Below are 19,177 nucleotides of genomic sequence, written 5' to 3'. Positions count from 1 at the left end.
CCTTAAATCATTGTCTCATAGCGCAAATACTCTGTCTGCACTGATTCCCTGTAAGTTGAGGGACAAGCAGCATGGAGGAGTGACAGCACTTGACGTAAGACATGTCAAACCCTTACATGTCATGGATGAAATTATCATATTATTTCCTTAATTTAGGCCTACAACTATGATGCATTTCTGCTGAACTGTACTGCAGTAGACTGGTATGAATATGATGCATTTACATGAAGAACAAATGGCCGTTTGAGGAGAAACAAAATGGATATTCTTCATGGGGCTAACACAAAGAATCAGGCACAACTTGATTCTGGGAATTGGGAGAAACCCCTTGGGGAACCACTGAGCTGTTTTGAGGACAAAGGTCCTCTAGCAGAAAAACAGTCTTGTTCCACTTTCCATGATAGATGTCAATGGCGCCAGAGGAGATGGCTGCCGTTTTCCTATTGGCCAATGTGCAATCATTGGAGAATAAACTGGATGAGCTCCGTTCAAGACTATCCTACCAATGGGACATTAAATATCTTATGTTTCACAGAGTCGTGGCAGAACGACGACATGGATAATGTACAGTTGGCTGGTTTTTCCGTGCATCGGCAAGACAGAACAGCTGCCTCAGGTAAGACAAGGAGTGGCGGTCTGTGTCCATTTGACAATAACAGCTAGTGTGCGAAATATAATATTAAGGAAGTCTCAAGGTTTGCTCGCTTGAGGTAAAGTATCTAATGATAAGCTGTAGACCACACTATTTAACAAGAGAGTTTTCATCTATATTTTTCGTAGCTGTCTATTTACCACCACAAACCTATGCTGGCACTAAGACCACACTCAACGAGCTGTATAAGGCCTTAAGCAAACAAGAAAATACTCATCTAGAGGCGCCACTCCTAGTGGCTGGAGTCTTTAATGCAGGGACAGTTAAATCCGATTTACCTCATTTCTACCAGCATGTGTAACCAGAGGGGAGAAAAACTCTAGACCACTCAGACGTATACAAAGCTTCCTCTAACGACTTTCGTTGGAATGAGAAGGGGACCAAAGCGCAGCGTGGTAAGTGTTCATGATTTATTAATTTAATCAATGAAACAACCGAACAAAGTAACAAAAACGAAAAGCCAACAGTTCTGTCAGGTAACAGAAAATACTAAACAGAAAATAACTACCCACAAAACACAGGTGGGAAAAGGCTGCCTAAGTATGATTCCCAATCAGAGACAACGATAGACAGCTGCCTCTGATTGGGAACGAGCATGCCGTTCCTTCTTTTTCTTCTTGAATGAATATGCTATTGTCCGGTTGGAATATTATCGCAATTTTACGTAAAAAATACCATAAAGATTGATTTTAAACAGCGTTTGACATGCTTCTAAGTACGGTAATGGAACATTTTGACTTTTCATCTCTGGTTAGTGGGCTCGAACGTTATGCCTTTGGATAAGTGATCTGTACGCACAAACAAAATGGAGGTATTTGTACATAAATATGGATTATTTCGAACAAAAACAACATTTCTTGTGGAAGTAGCAGTCCTGGGAGTGCATTCTGATGAAGATCAGCAAAGGTAAGAGAATATTTCTAATACTAATTCTGAGTTTAGGTTGCCCCGAACTTGGCGGGTGTCTGAATAGCTCACCATGATGGATGAGCTATGTACTCAGATTATTGAAAAATGTGCTTTCTCCGTAAAGCTATTTTAAAATCTGACACAGCGGTTGCATCCAAGGGTAGTCGATCTATAATTCTTAAAATAATTGTTATATATTTTGTCAACGTTTATGATGAGTATTTTTGTAAATTGATGTGCATTCACCGGACGTTTTGGTGGGAATACATTTTCTGAACATCACGTGCCAATGTAAAATGCTGTTTTAGGATATAAATATGAACTTTATCGAACAAAACATACATGTATTGTGTAACATAATGTCCTAGGAGTGTCATCTGATGAAGATTGTCAAAGGTTAGTGCTTCATTTAGCTGTGTTTTGGGTTTTATTGACATATGTCCTTGCTTGGAAAATGGCTGTGTGATTATTTTTGTCTATGTACTCTCCTAACATAATGTAATGTTTTGCTTTCACTATAAAGCCTTTTTGAAATTGGACAATGTGGTTAGATTAACGAGAAGTTTATCTTTAAAATGGTGTAAAATAGTTGTATGTTTGAGAAAGTTGAATTATGACATTTTGTTGTTTTTGAATGTTCCGCCCTGATATTTCACTGGCTTTAACAGCTTCTAACCCCAAGCCATAAGAATGCTGAACAACTAATCAAATGGCTACCTAGACTATTTGCATAGACCCCCCTCCCCTTTTTTTTTTTTTACACTGCTGCTACTCGCCGTCTATTATCTATGCATAGTAACTTTACCCCTACCTACATATTAGAGGTCGACCAATTATGGTTTTTCAACGCCGATTCCGATTATTGGCGGACCAAAAAAAGCCGACACTGATTAATCGGCCAATTTTTTTATTTTTATTTGTAATAATGACAATTACAACAATACTGAATGAACACTTATTTCAACTTAATATAATACATCAATTAAATCAATTTTGCCTCAAATAAATAATGAAACATGTTCAATTTGGTTTAAATAATGCAAAAACAAAGTGTTGGAGAAGAAAGTAAAAGAGCAATATGTGCCATGTAAGAAAGCGAACGTTTAAGTTCCTTGCTCAGAACATGAGATCATATGAAAGCTGGTGGTTCCTTTTAACATGAGTCTTCAATATTCCCAGGTAAGAAGTTTTAGGTTCTAGTTATTATAGGAATTATAGGACTATTTCTCTCTATACGATTTGTATTTCATATACCTTTGACTATTGGATGTTCTTATAGGCACTTTAGTATTGCCAGTGTAACAGTATAGCTTTCGTCCCTCTCCTCGCTCCTACCTGGGCTCGAACCAGGAACACATCGACAACAGCCACCCTCGAAGCAGCGTTACCCATGCAGAGCAAGGGGAACAACTACTCCAAGTCTCAGAGCGAGTGACGTTTGAAACGCTATTAGCGCGCACCCGCTAACTAGCTAGCCATTTCACATCGGTTACACCAGCCTAATCTCAGGAGTTGATAGGCTTGAAGTCATAAACAGCGCAATGCTTGAAGCATTGCGAAGAGCTGCTGGCAAAACGCACGAAAGTGCTGTTTGAATGAATGCTTACGAGCCTGCCGGTTTCTACCACCGCTCAGTCAGACTGCTTTATCAAATATCAAATCATAGACTTAATTATAATATAATAAACACACAGAAATACAAGCCTTAGGTCATTAATATGGTCGAATCCGGGAACTATCATCTCGAAAACAAAACGTTTATTCTTTCAGTGAAATACGGAATCGTTCTGTATTTTATCTAACGGGTGGCATCCCAAACTCTAAATATTCCTGTTACATTGCTCAACCTTCAATGTTATGTCATAATTACGTAGAATTCTGGCAAATTAGTTAGCCATGAGCCACGCCGGCCCAAAATGTTGTATATACCCTGACTCCGCGTGCAATGAACGCAAGAGAAGTGACACAATTTCACCTGGTTAATATTGCCTGCTAACCTGGATTTCTTTTAGCTAAATATGCAGGTTTAAAAATATATACTTCTGTGTATTGATTTTAAGAAAGGCATTGATGTTTATGGTTAGATACAGTCGTGCAACGATTGTGCTTTTTTCACAAATGCGCTTTTGTTAAATCATCCCCCGTTTGGCGAAGTTGGCTGTCTTTGTTAGGAAGAAATAGTCTTCACACAGTTCGCAACGAGCCAGGCGGCCCAAACTGCTGCATATACCCTGACTCTGTTGCAAGAGGTGACACATTTTCCCTAGTTAAAAGAAATTCATGTTAGCAGGCAATATTAACTAAATATGCAGGTTTCAAAATATATACTTGTGTATTTATTTTAAGAAAGACATTGATGTTTATGGTTAGGTACACGTTGGAGCAACGACAGTCCTTTTTCGGGAATGCGCACCGCATCGATTATATGCAACGCAGGACAGGCTAGATAAACTAGTAATATCATCAACCATGTGTAGTTAACTAGTGATTATGATTGATTGATTGATTGTTTTTTATAAAGATAAGTTTAATGCTAGCTAGCAACTTACCTTGGCTTCTTACTGCATTCGCGTAACAGGCAGGCTCCTCGTGGAGTGCAACGTAAAGCAGGTGGTTAGAGCATTGGACTAGTAACCGAAAGGTTGCAAGATTGAATCCCCGTGCTGACAAGCTGAAAATCTGTCGTCCTGCCCCTGAACAAGGCAGTTAACCCACCGTTCCTAGGCCATCATTGAAAATAATAATGTGTTCTTAACTGACTTGCCAAGTTAAATAAAGATGTAAAAAAAAAAAACGGTGTCCAAAAATACCGATTACCGATTGTTATGAAAACTTGTAATCAGCCCTAATTAATCGGCCATTCCAATTAATCGGTCGACCTCTACTACATATACATATTACCTCAACTAACCTGTACCCCCGCACATTGATTCGGTACCGGTACACACTGTATATAGCCTCGTTATTGTTATTTTATTTAGTAAACTCTTTCTTAACTCTTATTTTTCTTAAAACTATATTGCTGGTTAAGGGCTTGTAAGTAAGCATTTCACAGTAAGGTCTACACCTGTTGTATTCAGCGCATGTGACAAATAACATTTATTTTTATGTTCCCCTTGGACTTTACAGGCCATTGTTCACTATGGGAGAACCAATATAATCACTTATTGGTAGTGATGCACCGATATTACATTTTTGGCCGATATCTGGTATTTTCCTTGCAAAAAAACCCCGATACCGATAATAAACATTTTTGCGGCTTTTTAAGCATTCTAGTAGTTACCTTTTTATTTATTTGTATTTTATTTCACCTTTATTTAACCAGGTAGGCTAGTTGAGAACAAGTTCTCATTTACAACTGCGACCTAGCCAAGATAAAGCAAAGCAGTGCGACACAAACAACAACACATGGAATAAACAAACACACAGTCAATAATACAATAGAAAAAGTCTACATACACTGTGTGCAAATGAGGTAGGATAAGGGAGGTAAGGCAATAAATAGGCCATGGTGGCGAAATAATTACAATATAGCAATTAAACACTGGAGTGATAGATGTGAAGAAGATGAGTGTGCAAGTACAGATACTGGGGTGCAAAGGAGCAAAATAAATAAAATAAATACAAGTATGGGGATGCGGTAGTTGGATGGGCTATTTACAGATGGGCTATGTACAGGTGCAGTGATCTGTGAGCTGCTCTGACAGCTGGTGCTTAAAGCTAGTGAGGGAGATGTGTGTCTCCAGCTTCAGTGATATTTGCAGTTCGTTCCAGTCATTGGCAGGAGAGAACAGGAAGGAAAGGCACCCGAAGGAGGAATTGGCTTTGGGGGTGACCAGTGAAATATACCTGCTGGAGCGTGTGCTACGGGTGGGTGCTGCTATGGTGACCAGTGAGCTGAGATAAGGCAGGGCTTTAACTAGCAAAGACTTATAGATGACCTGGAGCCAGTGGGTTTGGTGATGAATATGAAGCAAGGGCCAGCCAACGAGATCATACAGGTCGCAGTGGTGGGTAATATATGGGGCTTTGGTGACAAAACGGATGGCACTGTGAGACTGCATCCAATTTGCTGAGTAGAGTGTTGGAGGCTATTTTGTAGATGACGGTCAAGGATCGGTAGGATAGTCAGTTTTACGAGGGTATGTTTGGCAGCATGAGTGAAGGATGATTTGTTGCAAAATAGGAAGCCGATTCTAGATTTAATTTTGGATTGGAGATGCTTAATGTGAGTCTGGAAGGAGAGTTTACAGTCTAACCAGACACCTAGGTATTTGTAGTTATCCACATATTCTAAGTCAGAACCGTCCAGAGTAGGGATGCTGGACGGGCGGGCGGGCAGGTGTGGGCAGCGATCGGTTGATGAGCATGCATTTAGTTTTACTTGCATTTAAGAGGAGTTGGAGGCCACGGAAGGAGAGTTGTATGGCATTGAAGCTTGTCTGGAGGTTAGTTAACACAGTGTCCAAAGAAGGGCCAGAAGTATATAGAATGGTGTCGTCTGCGTAGAGGTGGATCAGAGAATCTCCAGCAGCAAGAGCGACATCGTTGATGTATACAGAGAAAAGAATCAGCTAAATAGTTAACACACACACGGACGCAGTGGTCTAAGGCAATGCATCTCAGTGCAAGAGGCGTCACTACAGTCCCTGGTTTGAATCCAGGCTGTATCACATCCGGCCGTGATTGGGAGTCCCATAGGGCGGCGCAAAATTGGCCCAGCGTCGTCCGGGCCGCCATTGTAAATAAGAATTTGTTCTTAACCGACTTGCCTAGTTAAATAAAGGATATACACACACACACACGGACCAAAAAGCTATTTTGTTGGCATTTACGTATGTCCCCATTACCAGTAAAACATACTCAAAAACTATTTATTTCACTTACTTGCTGTGCTGTTTCGTTGTTCATTTGTTCAGTCCTTTCATTCTCAACCAGGATTTCTATGGAACGCCATTTGGGTCTTTGCGTGTCAAATAACATTATTTGATGTGTCAAATAAGCTTGTTGACCAATCAGGAGCTGAATATGACTGCACGTCACATAATATGTTAACGCATTCATACATTTTTTTATGTAGTTATTACACAATCACTCGTGTTTCATATGTCACAACGATTCATGAATAAGTATGCTATGATGATGGTAAAGTTGTCTTGCACACCTACAGTGCTGGTCATAAAAAAAGCTAGATGGCTCATGGATGCAAACAATGTTCTTCCCCAAAAACATCGCAAAATGACATAATCTGTTTCAGTAGCTATAGTTAGCTAGCTAACTATATAGCTAGGTGTCATCTAAAATAACCCTAATTTATAAGACAGTTCTTATTTGATTAATGGTGGTCGGACCCATCTATGTGAAGCTAGCCACAATAAGGATTAGCCACAATAGTGGACTTTGTGGTTAGCCTTCAAAATAAAAGAGTGGTATAATTCTACTATTTGTATTCATTTGCATCACTGTCAATGGCATACTTTTATTTTGAATGCAAAACGCAAATTCCACTATTGTGCCTAATCCTTATTGTGGCTAGCTTCACAACACATAACCCAGTCAGGTCGAGCCTCACTAGCCAGATGAAGCTAGCTGGCTGCTTATAACGTTAGCTTTGGGCAACAGAGTTAAGTAGCTGGCGAGTTATTTATTTTCATGAACTAAAGTTCAATTTCAATAGGCGAACAACAAGTGGCAACCTAGGTAATACTTACTCACAAGGATTCCTAAATCATTGCTAAGAATAATGAAAATGACTGCAGTTTCTACTGGTCATTGTTTTCAGGCTGGTTGGATTGGTGCTAGCTAGGTACCAAGCTAAAGCTAGCTACTCCAGAAGTTGCGGTCAAACAAATTATGCGTTATTACCAACGCGTATTGTAAACACATCGTTCGTGGCCGGTATTTGCTTGTTTGCTGACTTTTTTTGTACAGCTTTGACAGTGCTACTGTATCTTTCTTGACACGCAAAGACCCAAATGGCGTTCCATAGTATGCATGTCATGAAGCTAATAGTAGTGACGCTATTACTGTGTAACTCCTGTAGGACAACATCTAAAAAATAGCGCACTTTGTAGTGTGTACCGGTGCTCGACCAGTCGGCAAAAGCCAACATCACCCACGACAGAGAACGGTTGATTGTCAAGGGCAATGAATTCCATTATCTTGGCTTTAATGGATTTCACCTTTGAGTTGTCTCACTGAAATTGTCTTACTCTTTCAAATGACTGCTCGACTTGTTGACTGCTCGATCCACATAGCAGACATTGTGGGCTAGGTTAGGAATGCTGTGTTGCAAGTGTAGCGCAACATTTTACGTGGCGTCATTACGTCATGGACCTATGTTATATAGGTATGCACGGTAGCTTTGACATCAGTTTTTAACATCGGCGTTAAACTAGACATTGGCTGATACCGATGTTGGCATTTTTAGCTAATATCGTCCGATTCCGATATGTTCACCGATATATCGTGCATCCCTACTTATTGGCAAAGGGGAGAGGTTGAAGGCCATTGAAGGTATGAGAACAGAGATACACCAGAGGTAGCGATATATAAAACAAAAGAAACATTTACTTCAACCCTATCCTGATTAGAAAAAGTAAAACAGAGCTCATTTCCCCACAATCCATAATGAGTTATTTTTTACAGAGTGTTGTGCGATAGGGGGTTCTGGTGCTTACAAACTATTTCCATTATTGAACTTTAATTCAAATTGAATTTCCTGTTGCACGGCTACATTGTAATTACTAGAAATGTATACACTCTAGTGTAATTGGTACCAGACTAGGCCTCTTGTGAAATGGATCCCCGTATCCCAGCCATAGCAAGAGACAGATTCTGTTTTATTGTGGTGGTGGTGGGGACTCTTTTTTGTGTGTGTGTGTGTGTGTGTGTGTGTGCGTGCGTGTTTTGGAGTAGGCTGAGAAACTATGCCTTTAAATCTCCCCAGTTAGCCATCAAGTGCTGCCCTGGCCTTACTCTCATGTCTCATACACACAACAGATCTGGGTAGTTGGTCGTACTAGGGCCTCAGGCCTATATACCACAATGCAAAACAGCCTGGTATGCAAGACCGAGGAAGTTGTACATAGAGGAGCTTTGGGGTGGGGGCTATTGGGAGGAGTTTCTGACCACAAACATCAGCACAATAAATATGCAGAGTTAATATCATGTGTGCAGTTATCTTTTCTATAGGAAGGAATTCCACTACATATCCATGCCAGTGCCAGGCATCCAGACAGGCTTGTATTATATGCCCCCCCCGTCAAATGTTGTTGTTTGTGTCACACTGCTTTGCTTTATCTTGGCCAGGTCGCAGTTGTAAATGAGAACTTGTTCTCAACTAGACTACCTGGTTAAATAAAGGTGAAATAAATAAAAAATACATGAGAACTGTGGAGCCAGGACGTCACAGGGCACCAGCAGAGCACTGGCAGGCTATCTCCCTCCAGAGATGGGCCTTGATCCTGCAGCGTGGAGACTGATAACATCCAGAGTGTGCATTCCTGGCTGGTGAGAATGCAATGGGCCATGACGTGGAGATAAGGTTGGTTCTGTGCACAGCCCTCTGATCTCAGGGCTGTGTTTAACATGAATACACAATAGATTCTACTCACAGCTAAAGGACTATATCAGTTATATAGTGCCAGGCTTTTTTTGTAGGTGATTTTGTGGGCTGACTATATTTATATTGGGAGAAAGGAATTAGAAGAACTGTATTACAATCTATGATTAAAAAAACTAAGCTAAATAGGCTAAATCTTTGGGTAAATCTTATTATTGAATTACATAAAACAAGCATTTTTGCTTTTTATAAACAGGAGCCCCACTCCCATTTCCACATAAATACCAAAACAAGAAAGAGGAATGAATGTCAGCAAGGAGTCTTGTGGTTGGTTCTCTAAAGTCTACTCCCTCCTCCACACTGCCGGCAGCAGCATCCTCTCAGGTCAGACCAGGTCCAAAATGGCATTAGGTTGACTACAACGATGAGACCTACCACCTTAATAAAGTTAGTTACAAATAAATAACAGATTAAAGTTGCGAAAATACATGTTCTGCTTGTGTGTGGGGGGTCTCTGTATGTATGTTATACTAGAATTAAAGTGAAACAGTTCACATTGGATTGTAAAGTGGAAAACATTTGTATTTGTGCAAGTTTGAAATTACTATAAAATAAATATGTCTAGACAGTTCAGATAATACAAAAAGTTGAGTTAAGGTAAATTACAAGGTAATTGGCCGAAGATTGGCCAGAAAAGGACCTGTAGTTATAGAAGGCCACCTGAAATATGCTGGAAGGGCCAAAAACAAAGGCTGTCTCGAGCTCACCCTTCCAGCCAAACACTTGTTCAGAATTCAGCCCCCCCCCCCATCCCCTTAATCCAAAAATCGCCAAGGAGAGTGAGTTTGAGACGTCCATCGGTTATAGCCCCAGCTCCTGTAAAGCTTTCCATTAGGAACTTCTGGAGCTAAACACTCCTCTCAACTCTCCCTCCCTAACGTCAGGCTGGCTGGATGTTATATTAGACTCCAGAGTGGCCCTCGCCTCGCCTCGCCTCCCCTCCCCTGCCCCGTGTTATTACACCTGGGATAATGTTGTGAAGGGGTAGTTACTTTAGAAACACAGTATAACGGTAATACTTTAAAATTAGCGGGGAAACTACAAACGTAATCTCTTACCTTCGTGTTGTAGGTGCCGATACACCAACAGAAGTCCCCCTCTGTCTTCTCTATCGGGTCTGAAGTTTAGGAAAAATAGATTCTGTAGAGGAATGGAATCTGCAAATGTGACTCGGCGCAAGCCTACAAATCACTTGTACGAACTGCGACAACGTGACACGGTCCACAGTAAAGAGAAAACTGCATCATGAGAAAATTAGGAGCGTTGTGATATCCTTGGCTGAAAGTTTAACGATGCACTGTCCCTGCTATAGCCATTGCAGGTTGATCAATATGCTGCGGAAAATTGCCTCTCCCCATTTCATTACTTTTGCTTGTAAATACATTGCATCGGAACTGTGAGACCGCAAGGCATTATGGACCGTTTTAAAGCTGCAATACACTTCTTAGAAGAGGGGTACTCACCTAGAGGAATGGGGTTCCTGAAAGTGGTCGGGTAGACTTCTTGAGTAGGAGCCATATGGTGACTATCAGGTATAAGAAAAAGTTATCTGGTATGAACTATTTATTTTCTGTATTTTGAAACACCTATTATCAGAACCAGACACTCTATACAGTGTGTGGCAGTGCTCTTGTCAATGCATTGTTCTTTCATGGCAGAATATAGCCTACACACACAGAGTAACAACATAATATCTATTAAAAACATTATTCAGGCTATAAGAGGTAAAAGCACATTTGAAAAAGCTTGTTCGTTCTTCATTGTGTATTTAGATGTTTGGTTATTTATATTCATTTATTTACAGTGCCTTTGGAAAGTATTCAGACCCCTTGACTTTTTCCACATTTTGTTATGCTACAGCGTTATTGTAAAATGTATTACATTGTTTTTATTCCTCATCAATTTACAAACAATACCCCATAATGACAAAGTAAAAACATTTTATTAGACATTTTTGCTAAAATTAAAATAAAGTAATGAAATATCACATTTACAGTTGAAGTCAGAAGTTTACATTCACTTAGGTTGGAGTCATTAAAACTTGTTTTATAACCACTCCACAAATTTCTTGTTAACAAACTATAGTTTTGGCAAGTCGGTTAGGACATCTACTTTGTGCATGACACAAGTCATTTTTCCAACAATTGTTTACAGACAGATTATTTCACTTATAACTCACTGTATCACAATTCCAGTGGGTCAGAAGTTTACATACACTAAGTTGACTGTGCCTTTAAACAGCTTGGAAAATTCCAGAAAATGATGGCATTGCTTTAGATGCTTCTGTTAGGCTAATTGACATAATTTGGGTCAATTAGAGGTGTACCTATGGATGTATTTCAAGGCCTACCTTCAAACTCAGCGCCTCTTTGCTTGACACCATGGGAAAATCTAAAGAAATCATCCAAGACCTCAGAAACAATTTTATAGACGTCTGGTTCATCCTTGGGAGCAATTTCCAGATGCCTGAAGGTACCACGTTCATCTGTACAAACAATAGTACGCAAGTATAAACACCATGGGACCACGCAGCCGTCATAACGCTCAGGTAGGAGACGCGTTCTGTCTCCTAGAGATGAACATACTTTGGTGCAAAAAGTGCAAATCAATCCCAGAACAACTGTAAAGGACCTTGTGAAGATGCTGGAAGGAACAGGTACAAAAGCATCTATATCCACAGTAAAACGAGTCCTATGTCGACATAACCTGAAAGGCCGCTCAGCAAGGAAGAAGCCACTGCTCTAAAACCGGCATAAAAAAGCCAGACTATCGTTTGCAACTGCACATGGGAACAAAGATCATACTTTTTGGAGAAATGTCCTCTGGTCTGATGAAACAAAAATAGAAGTGTTTGGCCATAATGACCATCGTTATGTTTGAAGGAAAAAGGGGGAGGCTTGCAAGCCGAAGAACACCATCCCAATCGTGAAGCACGCGGGTGGCAGCATCATGTTGTGGGGGTGCTTTGCTGCAGGAGGGACTGGTGCACTTAACAAAATAGATGGCATCATGAAGCAGGAAAATGATGTGGATATATTGAAGCAACATCTCAAGACATCAGTCAGGAAGTTAAAGCTTGGTCGCAAATGGGTCTTCCAAATGGACAATGACCCCAAGCATACTTCCAAAGTTGTGGCAAAATGGCTTAAGGACAACAAAGTCAGGGTATTGGAGTGGCCATCACAAAGCCCTGACCTCAATCCTACTGAAAATGTATGGGCATAACTGAAAAAGTGTGTGCGAGCATGGAGGCCTACAAACCTGACTCAGTTACACCAGCTCTGTCAGGAGGAATGGGCCAAAATCCACCCAACTTATTGTTGGAAGCTTGTGGAAGGCTATCCAAAATGTTTGACCCAAGTTAAACAATTTAAAGGAAATGCCCCCAAATACTAATTGAGTGTATGTAGACTTCTGACCCACAGGGAATGTGATAAATGAAATAAAAGCTGAAATAAATAATTCTCTATACTATTATTCTGACATTTCACATTCTTAAAATAAAGTGGTGATCCTAACTGACCTAAGACAGGGAATTTCTACTAGGATTAAATGCCAGGAATTGTGAAAAACTGAGTTCAAATGTATTTGGCTAAGGTGTATGTAAACTTTCGACTTAAACTGTGCATAAGTATTCAGACCCTTTACTCAGTACTTTGAAACACCTTTGGCAGTGATTACAGCCCTGATTCTTCTTGGGTATGACGCTACAAGCTTGGCACACCTGTATTTGGGGAGTTTCTCCCAATCTTCTCAGCAGATTCTCTCAAGCTCTGTCAGATTGGATGGGGAGCGTCCCTGCACAGCTATTTTCAGATCTTTACAGAGATGTTCAATCGGGTTCAAATCCAGGCTCTGGCTGGGCCACTCAAGGACATTCAGAGACTTGTCCCGAAGCCACTCTTACATTGTCTTGGCTGTGTGCTTTGGGTCGTTGTCCTGTTGGAAGGTGAACCAAGGATCTCTCTGTACTTTGCTCCGTTCATCTTTCCTTCGATCCTGAATAGTCTCCAAGTCCCTGCCGCTGAAAAACATCCACACAGCATGATGTTGCCACCACCATGCTTCACAGTAGGGATGGTGCCAGGTTTCCTTCAGACATGACGCTTGGCATTCAGGCCAAGACAATATTTCAGTTTTTTATTTTTAATACATTTGCAAAAATTTCTAACAACCTCTTTCTGCTTTATCATTATGGGGTATTGTGTGTATTAAGGCCAATACGGTATTTCAGTTATATTTTATTACATATGCAAAAATGTCAAATAACCTGTTTTCGCTTTGTCATTATGGGGTATTGTGTGCAGATTGCTGAGGATTTTAAAAAAAATCAATTTTAGAATAAGGCTGTAACGTAACAAAATGTGGAAAAAGTCAAGGGGTCTGAATACTACCGAAGGCACTGTATATGATATTTAATATAAGTCTATGATTCATGTAGTCTGGGGACATTAATATTCAAAGTCTGCAGCTGATTCTGATCATCTTTATAAACTCTATCAGTAAACAAGTATCTTAATAGTTCCACAGTTATCTGCTTAGCTTTGCACATCATTTTGACAGGACAGAAGACTATTGAAAGTCTGCCATGGAGGCATTGATTTAATACTGCATATGATTGAGTCAGTCAAGATTGCACATTACATGTTCTAATTACCACAAACAGAGAACTTCCTCTGATGTAGTCTGCCTATAGACTTTGAACTGGAATATACCTGGGTGACTGGTAGTGTAAAGTAATCTTGTCACGGTCGTCGTAAAGATGGGACCAAGGCGCAGCGGGAATGTGAATACTCATCTTCTTTATTAAGATGAAAAACCAAAACAAACACTTAAACAAAACAACGATGAGAAAACAGTCCTGTGAGACATACAGCTACACATGGAACAACTACCCACAAAAACCCATGAAAAAACACCCCTACTAAATAGGACCTTCAATTAGAGGCAACGAGAAACTGCTGACTCCAATTGAAGATCAAACCAATAAACTAAGCATAGAAATAGACTAACATAGAACATTGCCCAACAAACCCCGAAACACATTAAACAAACACCCCCTGCCACGTCCTGACCAAACTACAATAACAAATAACCTCTTTACTGGTCAGGACGTGACAGTAACCCCCCCCCCCCCCCCCAAAGGTGCAGACCCCGGATGCACCTCAAACAACAAAAAAACATGAAAATAAACACAAAAATAAACCCCAAAACAAAAATAATCCCAAACTAAAGGGAGGGAAGGGAGGGTGGCCACCGTCACCGACGGTTCTTGTGCTACACCCCCCCCTCCCCCATCCTCCTACTATGGAGGTGGCTCAGGCTCTGGCCTTAGTCCCCAACCTAACCTGTCCACCCCAGCTGAAGGCTCAGGGCTAAGGCGCGTCGCTGGAGGCCTCGGGCTGATGCGCGTCGCTGGAGACCTCGGGCTGGAGGGCGACTCTGGCTGCGCCGGTTCCGGACTGGAGGGCGACTCTGGCTGCGCCGGTTCCGGACTGGAGGGCGACTCTGGCTGCGCCGGTTCCGGACTGGAGGGCGACTCCGGAAGCTCTGGACGGGGAACTGTCTCCGGAAGCTCTGGACGGGGAACTGTCTCCGGAAGCTCTGGACGGGGAACTGTCTCCGGAAGCTCTGGACGGGGAACTGTCTCCGGAAGCTCTGGACTGGACAGGCGCACTACAGGCCTAGTGCGTGGGGCTGGCTTTGAAGGCGCCAGACTGGTAACACGCACCTCAAGGCCAGTGCGAGGAGCAGGAGCAGGATGAACTGGACTGGGCTGACGCACTGAAGGTCTAGTGTGTGGGGCTGGTACTGGAGGTACCAGACTGGAGACACGCACCTCAAGGCTAGTGCAAGGAGCAGGAACAGGACGTACTGGACTGGGCTGACACACTGGAGGCCTGGTGCTGGCTTTGGAGGTGCCAGACTAGAGACACGCACCTCAGGGCTAGTGCGAGGAGCAGGAACTGGATACACCGGGCCATGAACAAGCACTGGAGATCTGGAGCGCACAGCCTGCACAACCCGTCCTGGCTGGGTGGTAACAGTAGCCCTGCACGGGCAGAGTGCTGGCACAGGGCGAACTGGGCTGTGCAGAGGCCTGATGGCTGCCGTGCGTAGAGCAGGCGTAGGGTAGCCTGGGCCTAGGAGATGTACTGGTGGCCAGATCTGCTGTGCAGGCATACTCCTACCTGGCTGGATGCCCACACTAGCACGGCACTTACGGGGGGCTGGTATCGCTCGCATCGGACTGTGCGTGTGCATGGGCAAGATCGTGCGCACTTCCGCATAGACCAGCGCTCTTCTGATCCGCTGCTCCCCATAATAAGCACGGGGAGTTGGCTTAGGTCTACCGCCTGACCTAGCCAATCTTCCCGTGTGCCCCCCCCAAAAAATGATTGGGGCTGCCTCTCCACCTCCACCTGCTTCCCAGGCAGGCTGTTGCAATATTCCAGTAGCTGTTCCCACGGCCAGTCTTTCCTTGCCTCTAGTACCTCCAGCGACCAGGATGCCATCACCTCCCGAGCACGCTGCTTGCTCCACTCCTGGTGCTGCTCCCTTCTTTCCCTGGCCCAGGATCCGCTGCTTGGTCCGTTTGTGGTGGGTAGTTCTGTCACGGTCGTCGTAAAGATGGGACCAAGGCGCAGCGGGAATGTGAATACACATCTTCTTTATTAAGATGAAAAACCAAAACAAACACTTAAACAAAACAATGACGAGAAAACAGTCCTGTGAGACATACAGCTACACATGGAACAACTACCCACAAAAACCCATGAAAAAACACCCCTACTAAATAGGACCTTCAATTAGAGGCAACGAGAAACAGCTGCCTCCAATTGAAGGTCAAACCAATAAACTAAGCATAGAAATAGATAAACTAGACACAGACATAGAAATAGACTAACATAGAACATTGCCCAACAAACCCCGAAACACATTAAACAAACACCCCCTGCCACGTCCTGACCAAACTACAATAACAAATAACCTCTTTACTGGTCAGGACGTGACAAATCTTATCTTCACAGATATGATATGTAATTGAGCTAATGGACAGGCTTGAATCAAGGTGAGATACAGGGTTGGGTAGGGACCTTTGGTCTATACTATGGGATCAGTGAAATTCATTTAGCAAAACGTGTTTCTATTGGATTGGTGCATGCCACATTCTCAGGATTCCAACAAAGCGTGTCTCACTTTTGTGTCTTCTAGGTGTTATTGAGTGGACAATTAATTTGAGAGAAAATGTCAAATTTACAGATAGTGGCACTCACAGCATGTAAAATAAAGAGGACAAGAACACATAAATCTAGATTACTCCTACACAATGTGTAGGCAAATGACACTATATCTGTTTATGTAACTACAACATAAAAATACATAGATTTAAGAGCAACTTAATGTTACAGTCCTTCCACAAACTGTTTACAATATCAATCTACAGCAAAAAGCTATAAATATGCACAAAGTATAATATATGCCACACACAAGACTGAATGAAAACAGCTGATGGGGTACCAGCAATGGCATTGTCTGCGAGCTCATAAATGTACAACTACTGACCCCTTGTGGCTCCATCTAGACGCAGTCTGAATGCCTCAGTCCATCCATTTGATATGTTATTTCATTTTTTCCAGAGTGTTTGAGAAAGTGCTAAAACTCAACACGTATTACTCTACAAATTAAATATTAAGTGTGAGCAAGCTACGTACTGCAGGCTTTGTACTGTCTCGATTATTGTTTAATAGCTATGTAATTAGTATCAACATCTTTAATCTTTGTTAGGTAGGCCTTTAAGCAGTGTTTCAGATCAATTTCGTTTTTTTGCCAGAGAACTGGTTCCTTGAAAGAATGATATGAAGGTAAAATAGTGCCTTAAGTGTACAAGCATGTCAAACAGAGATAGGCAACTTTGATGGGGGTGGGGGCCACAAAAAAACAGATCTCATCATGAGGGGCCACAGTGGCTCGTGGGTCTGCAACTTGGAGACAAATGTTTGCAGTTTTTAATATGATAACTGATGATCAATGGGCCCCACCCGGTCTGTAATTCGAAAAAATTAAAATTAGTTTATAAAATAATTATTTGCTCTGTATATTTGATGTGTAGTTGGTTGGCTTTGCTAGTTAGCAAGCTGAGATCTCTGCTCAAGTTGGCTAATGTTAGCTAGCTTGCTAATAATGTTTTGAGGAGAACAGGCTTGCTCCCTGTAGAATCAAGACAAGAGGGGATGGGGAAGAAGATTAAATGTGTAGTTACTTCATCTGGCTGATGCAGTGCCCAGACGAAATGAGAGCTAACTGCTACAGAGATAGGTAAAAGGTGAGATCTCTCAGATTCTATCTTGATTAGCTCGCTAAATGTCAATATCGAACCATGCTTTAAACTACAGATTTAAGGGCATTGAAGTGGTAAACATAATGGCATAAAAAGGCAAAATGCAGTAAAGAGGAGAAAATACATTTACAATGGTTATTTCTGTATTAGTATTACCAACATCAGCCCATTAAACACAACAGGTGTTTCATCTCCACTCTAGGATGATTTTAACAATGAGATACCACAGCACTTCAGGAGCACACAGACAACTAAAATATCCCATCAATATTTTCAACTGTCTCGGCTCGCTATTACAGCACCACACATTTCCATTTCTTAAAGGCGGAAAAAAATCCTATTGAGATGAGTGGCTGGAAACATTCGATGAATCTGCCAAAGTCTGCCAAAAGCTCCAGCACTGTTCGTTAAGATGAAATGTGTCTGAGCACCTCTACTTAAACCTGTTAGAGTCTAGCCTTGCGTAGTGTGGCACTGTTGTTGACTCCCTTGTGAAGAGGAAGAAAATCAGCACCATGATCATGGTGAAGTAGAGGATGGTAGTGGTGATGATCTGCAGCTTGGAGAAGTAGTGCAAGTCGTAAACAAACTGGTTGACTGCCATGAATAGCCTGGTCAGGAAGGAATGCCACCACCAGTGAGTCCTATACAAAACATAAGACACTCTTTAGGTTCGGCTCAATACATTTTTTGACACTGTAGTGACATCTAAGTGCTTGGATCGATGAGCAGAGATAAATTAAGTCATATGAGAAAGAAACATTTGTATCATTTAGAATGTTTTCATGAAACTAAAATAGATTTACTGTTGACACAAAGACTTCACTTTTGGTAGCTAAACATAATGGCACAGATAATCTGGCAAACTGGAAACATTAGGAATCCGTTTTACAAATATTACATAATGCATTTACATGCAAAGAGAGAGCACAGTATACCATTATTGTGATGCCAGATCCATGTATGCATGGCTCCACCCACCTCTGCACACAAGTGGAAGTAGCACAGCAGGATGGTGGCCTTGGAGCAGGTGATGAGGAAAATGATGAACACCAGGAACAGGAACCCAAACATGTAGTACATCTGGTGAGATAAAATGTTGAGAAAATACTCAACAATAAATCAAATTCAGTCTCCTTGCTTTTGACATTGGTTCAAATAAATTATTAGGTATTTACTTATTTGTTAATGTGTAATTAACATTTACAATCTAATAATCAATGAATGACTTGTTTCTTTATGAATCATTATACAAGCACCACTAGGCTAATTCAGGCTCATGGTTGAGTTGCAGACTTGACCCTTGTTCTTACCAGATGCTGTTGATGATGAAGAAGAGCTGGATGAAGATGCAGCCGAAGGGGTGGATGAAGACGGAATGTTCATAGATCTGCCGAGTGATCATGTTGGTTCGCAATGGCTGCTCAATCGCCTGTATCACAGAGAATAGCATACTTTGAAGAATCTCAAATCTATATATATTTTTGGTTACTACATGATTCCATATCAGTTATTTCATAGTTTTGATGTCTTCACTATTATTATACAATGTAGAAAATAGTAGAAATAAAGAAAAACCCTGGAATGAGTAGGTGTGTCAAAACCTTTGACTGGTACTGTACAATCAATACCCCTGGTGGCATGTCTGGTG

The 19,177-nt window shown here is 41.6% G+C and overlaps 2 protein-coding genes across 2 annotated transcripts in view; both read right to left on the bottom strand.

Annotated features, from left to right (window-relative positions):
- The window catches only part of LOC106561427 (ras association domain-containing protein 8), a 30,343-nt gene extending 19,757 nt beyond the window's left edge, over positions 1-10,586 (bottom strand). Inside the window, exon 1 of the mRNA XM_014125394.3 lies at positions 10,244-10,586. The gene's annotated coding sequence lies outside the window, so the exon portion shown is untranslated. The remainder of the gene's footprint in view (positions 1-10,243) is intronic.
- Positions 10,587-14,404: 3,818 nt separating this feature from the next.
- On the bottom strand, positions 14,405-18,966 carry LOC106561429 (uncharacterized). The gene is made up of 3 exons (XM_082957306.1): positions 18,840-18,966; positions 18,465-18,609; positions 14,405-18,170 (listed from the first exon to the last, which is right to left on the bottom strand). Exon 3 carries the CDS (start codon positions 15,849-15,851, stop codon positions 14,862-14,864), a length of 990 nt encoding a protein of 329 aa, XP_082813432.1. The 5' UTR covers positions 15,852-18,170; positions 18,465-18,609; positions 18,840-18,966; the 3' UTR covers positions 14,405-14,861.
- Positions 18,967-19,177: the final 211 nt, after the last annotated feature.

Source organism: Salmo salar, chromosome 10 (assembly GCF_965601325.2).
Source record: "Salmo salar chromosome 10, fSalSal1, whole genome shotgun sequence".
Lineage (NCBI taxonomy): Eukaryota > Metazoa > Chordata > Actinopteri > Salmoniformes > Salmonidae > Salmo > Salmo salar.
The sequence above is the reverse complement of the archived record's forward strand: the minus strand, read 5'-3'. Positions and strand labels throughout refer to the sequence as shown.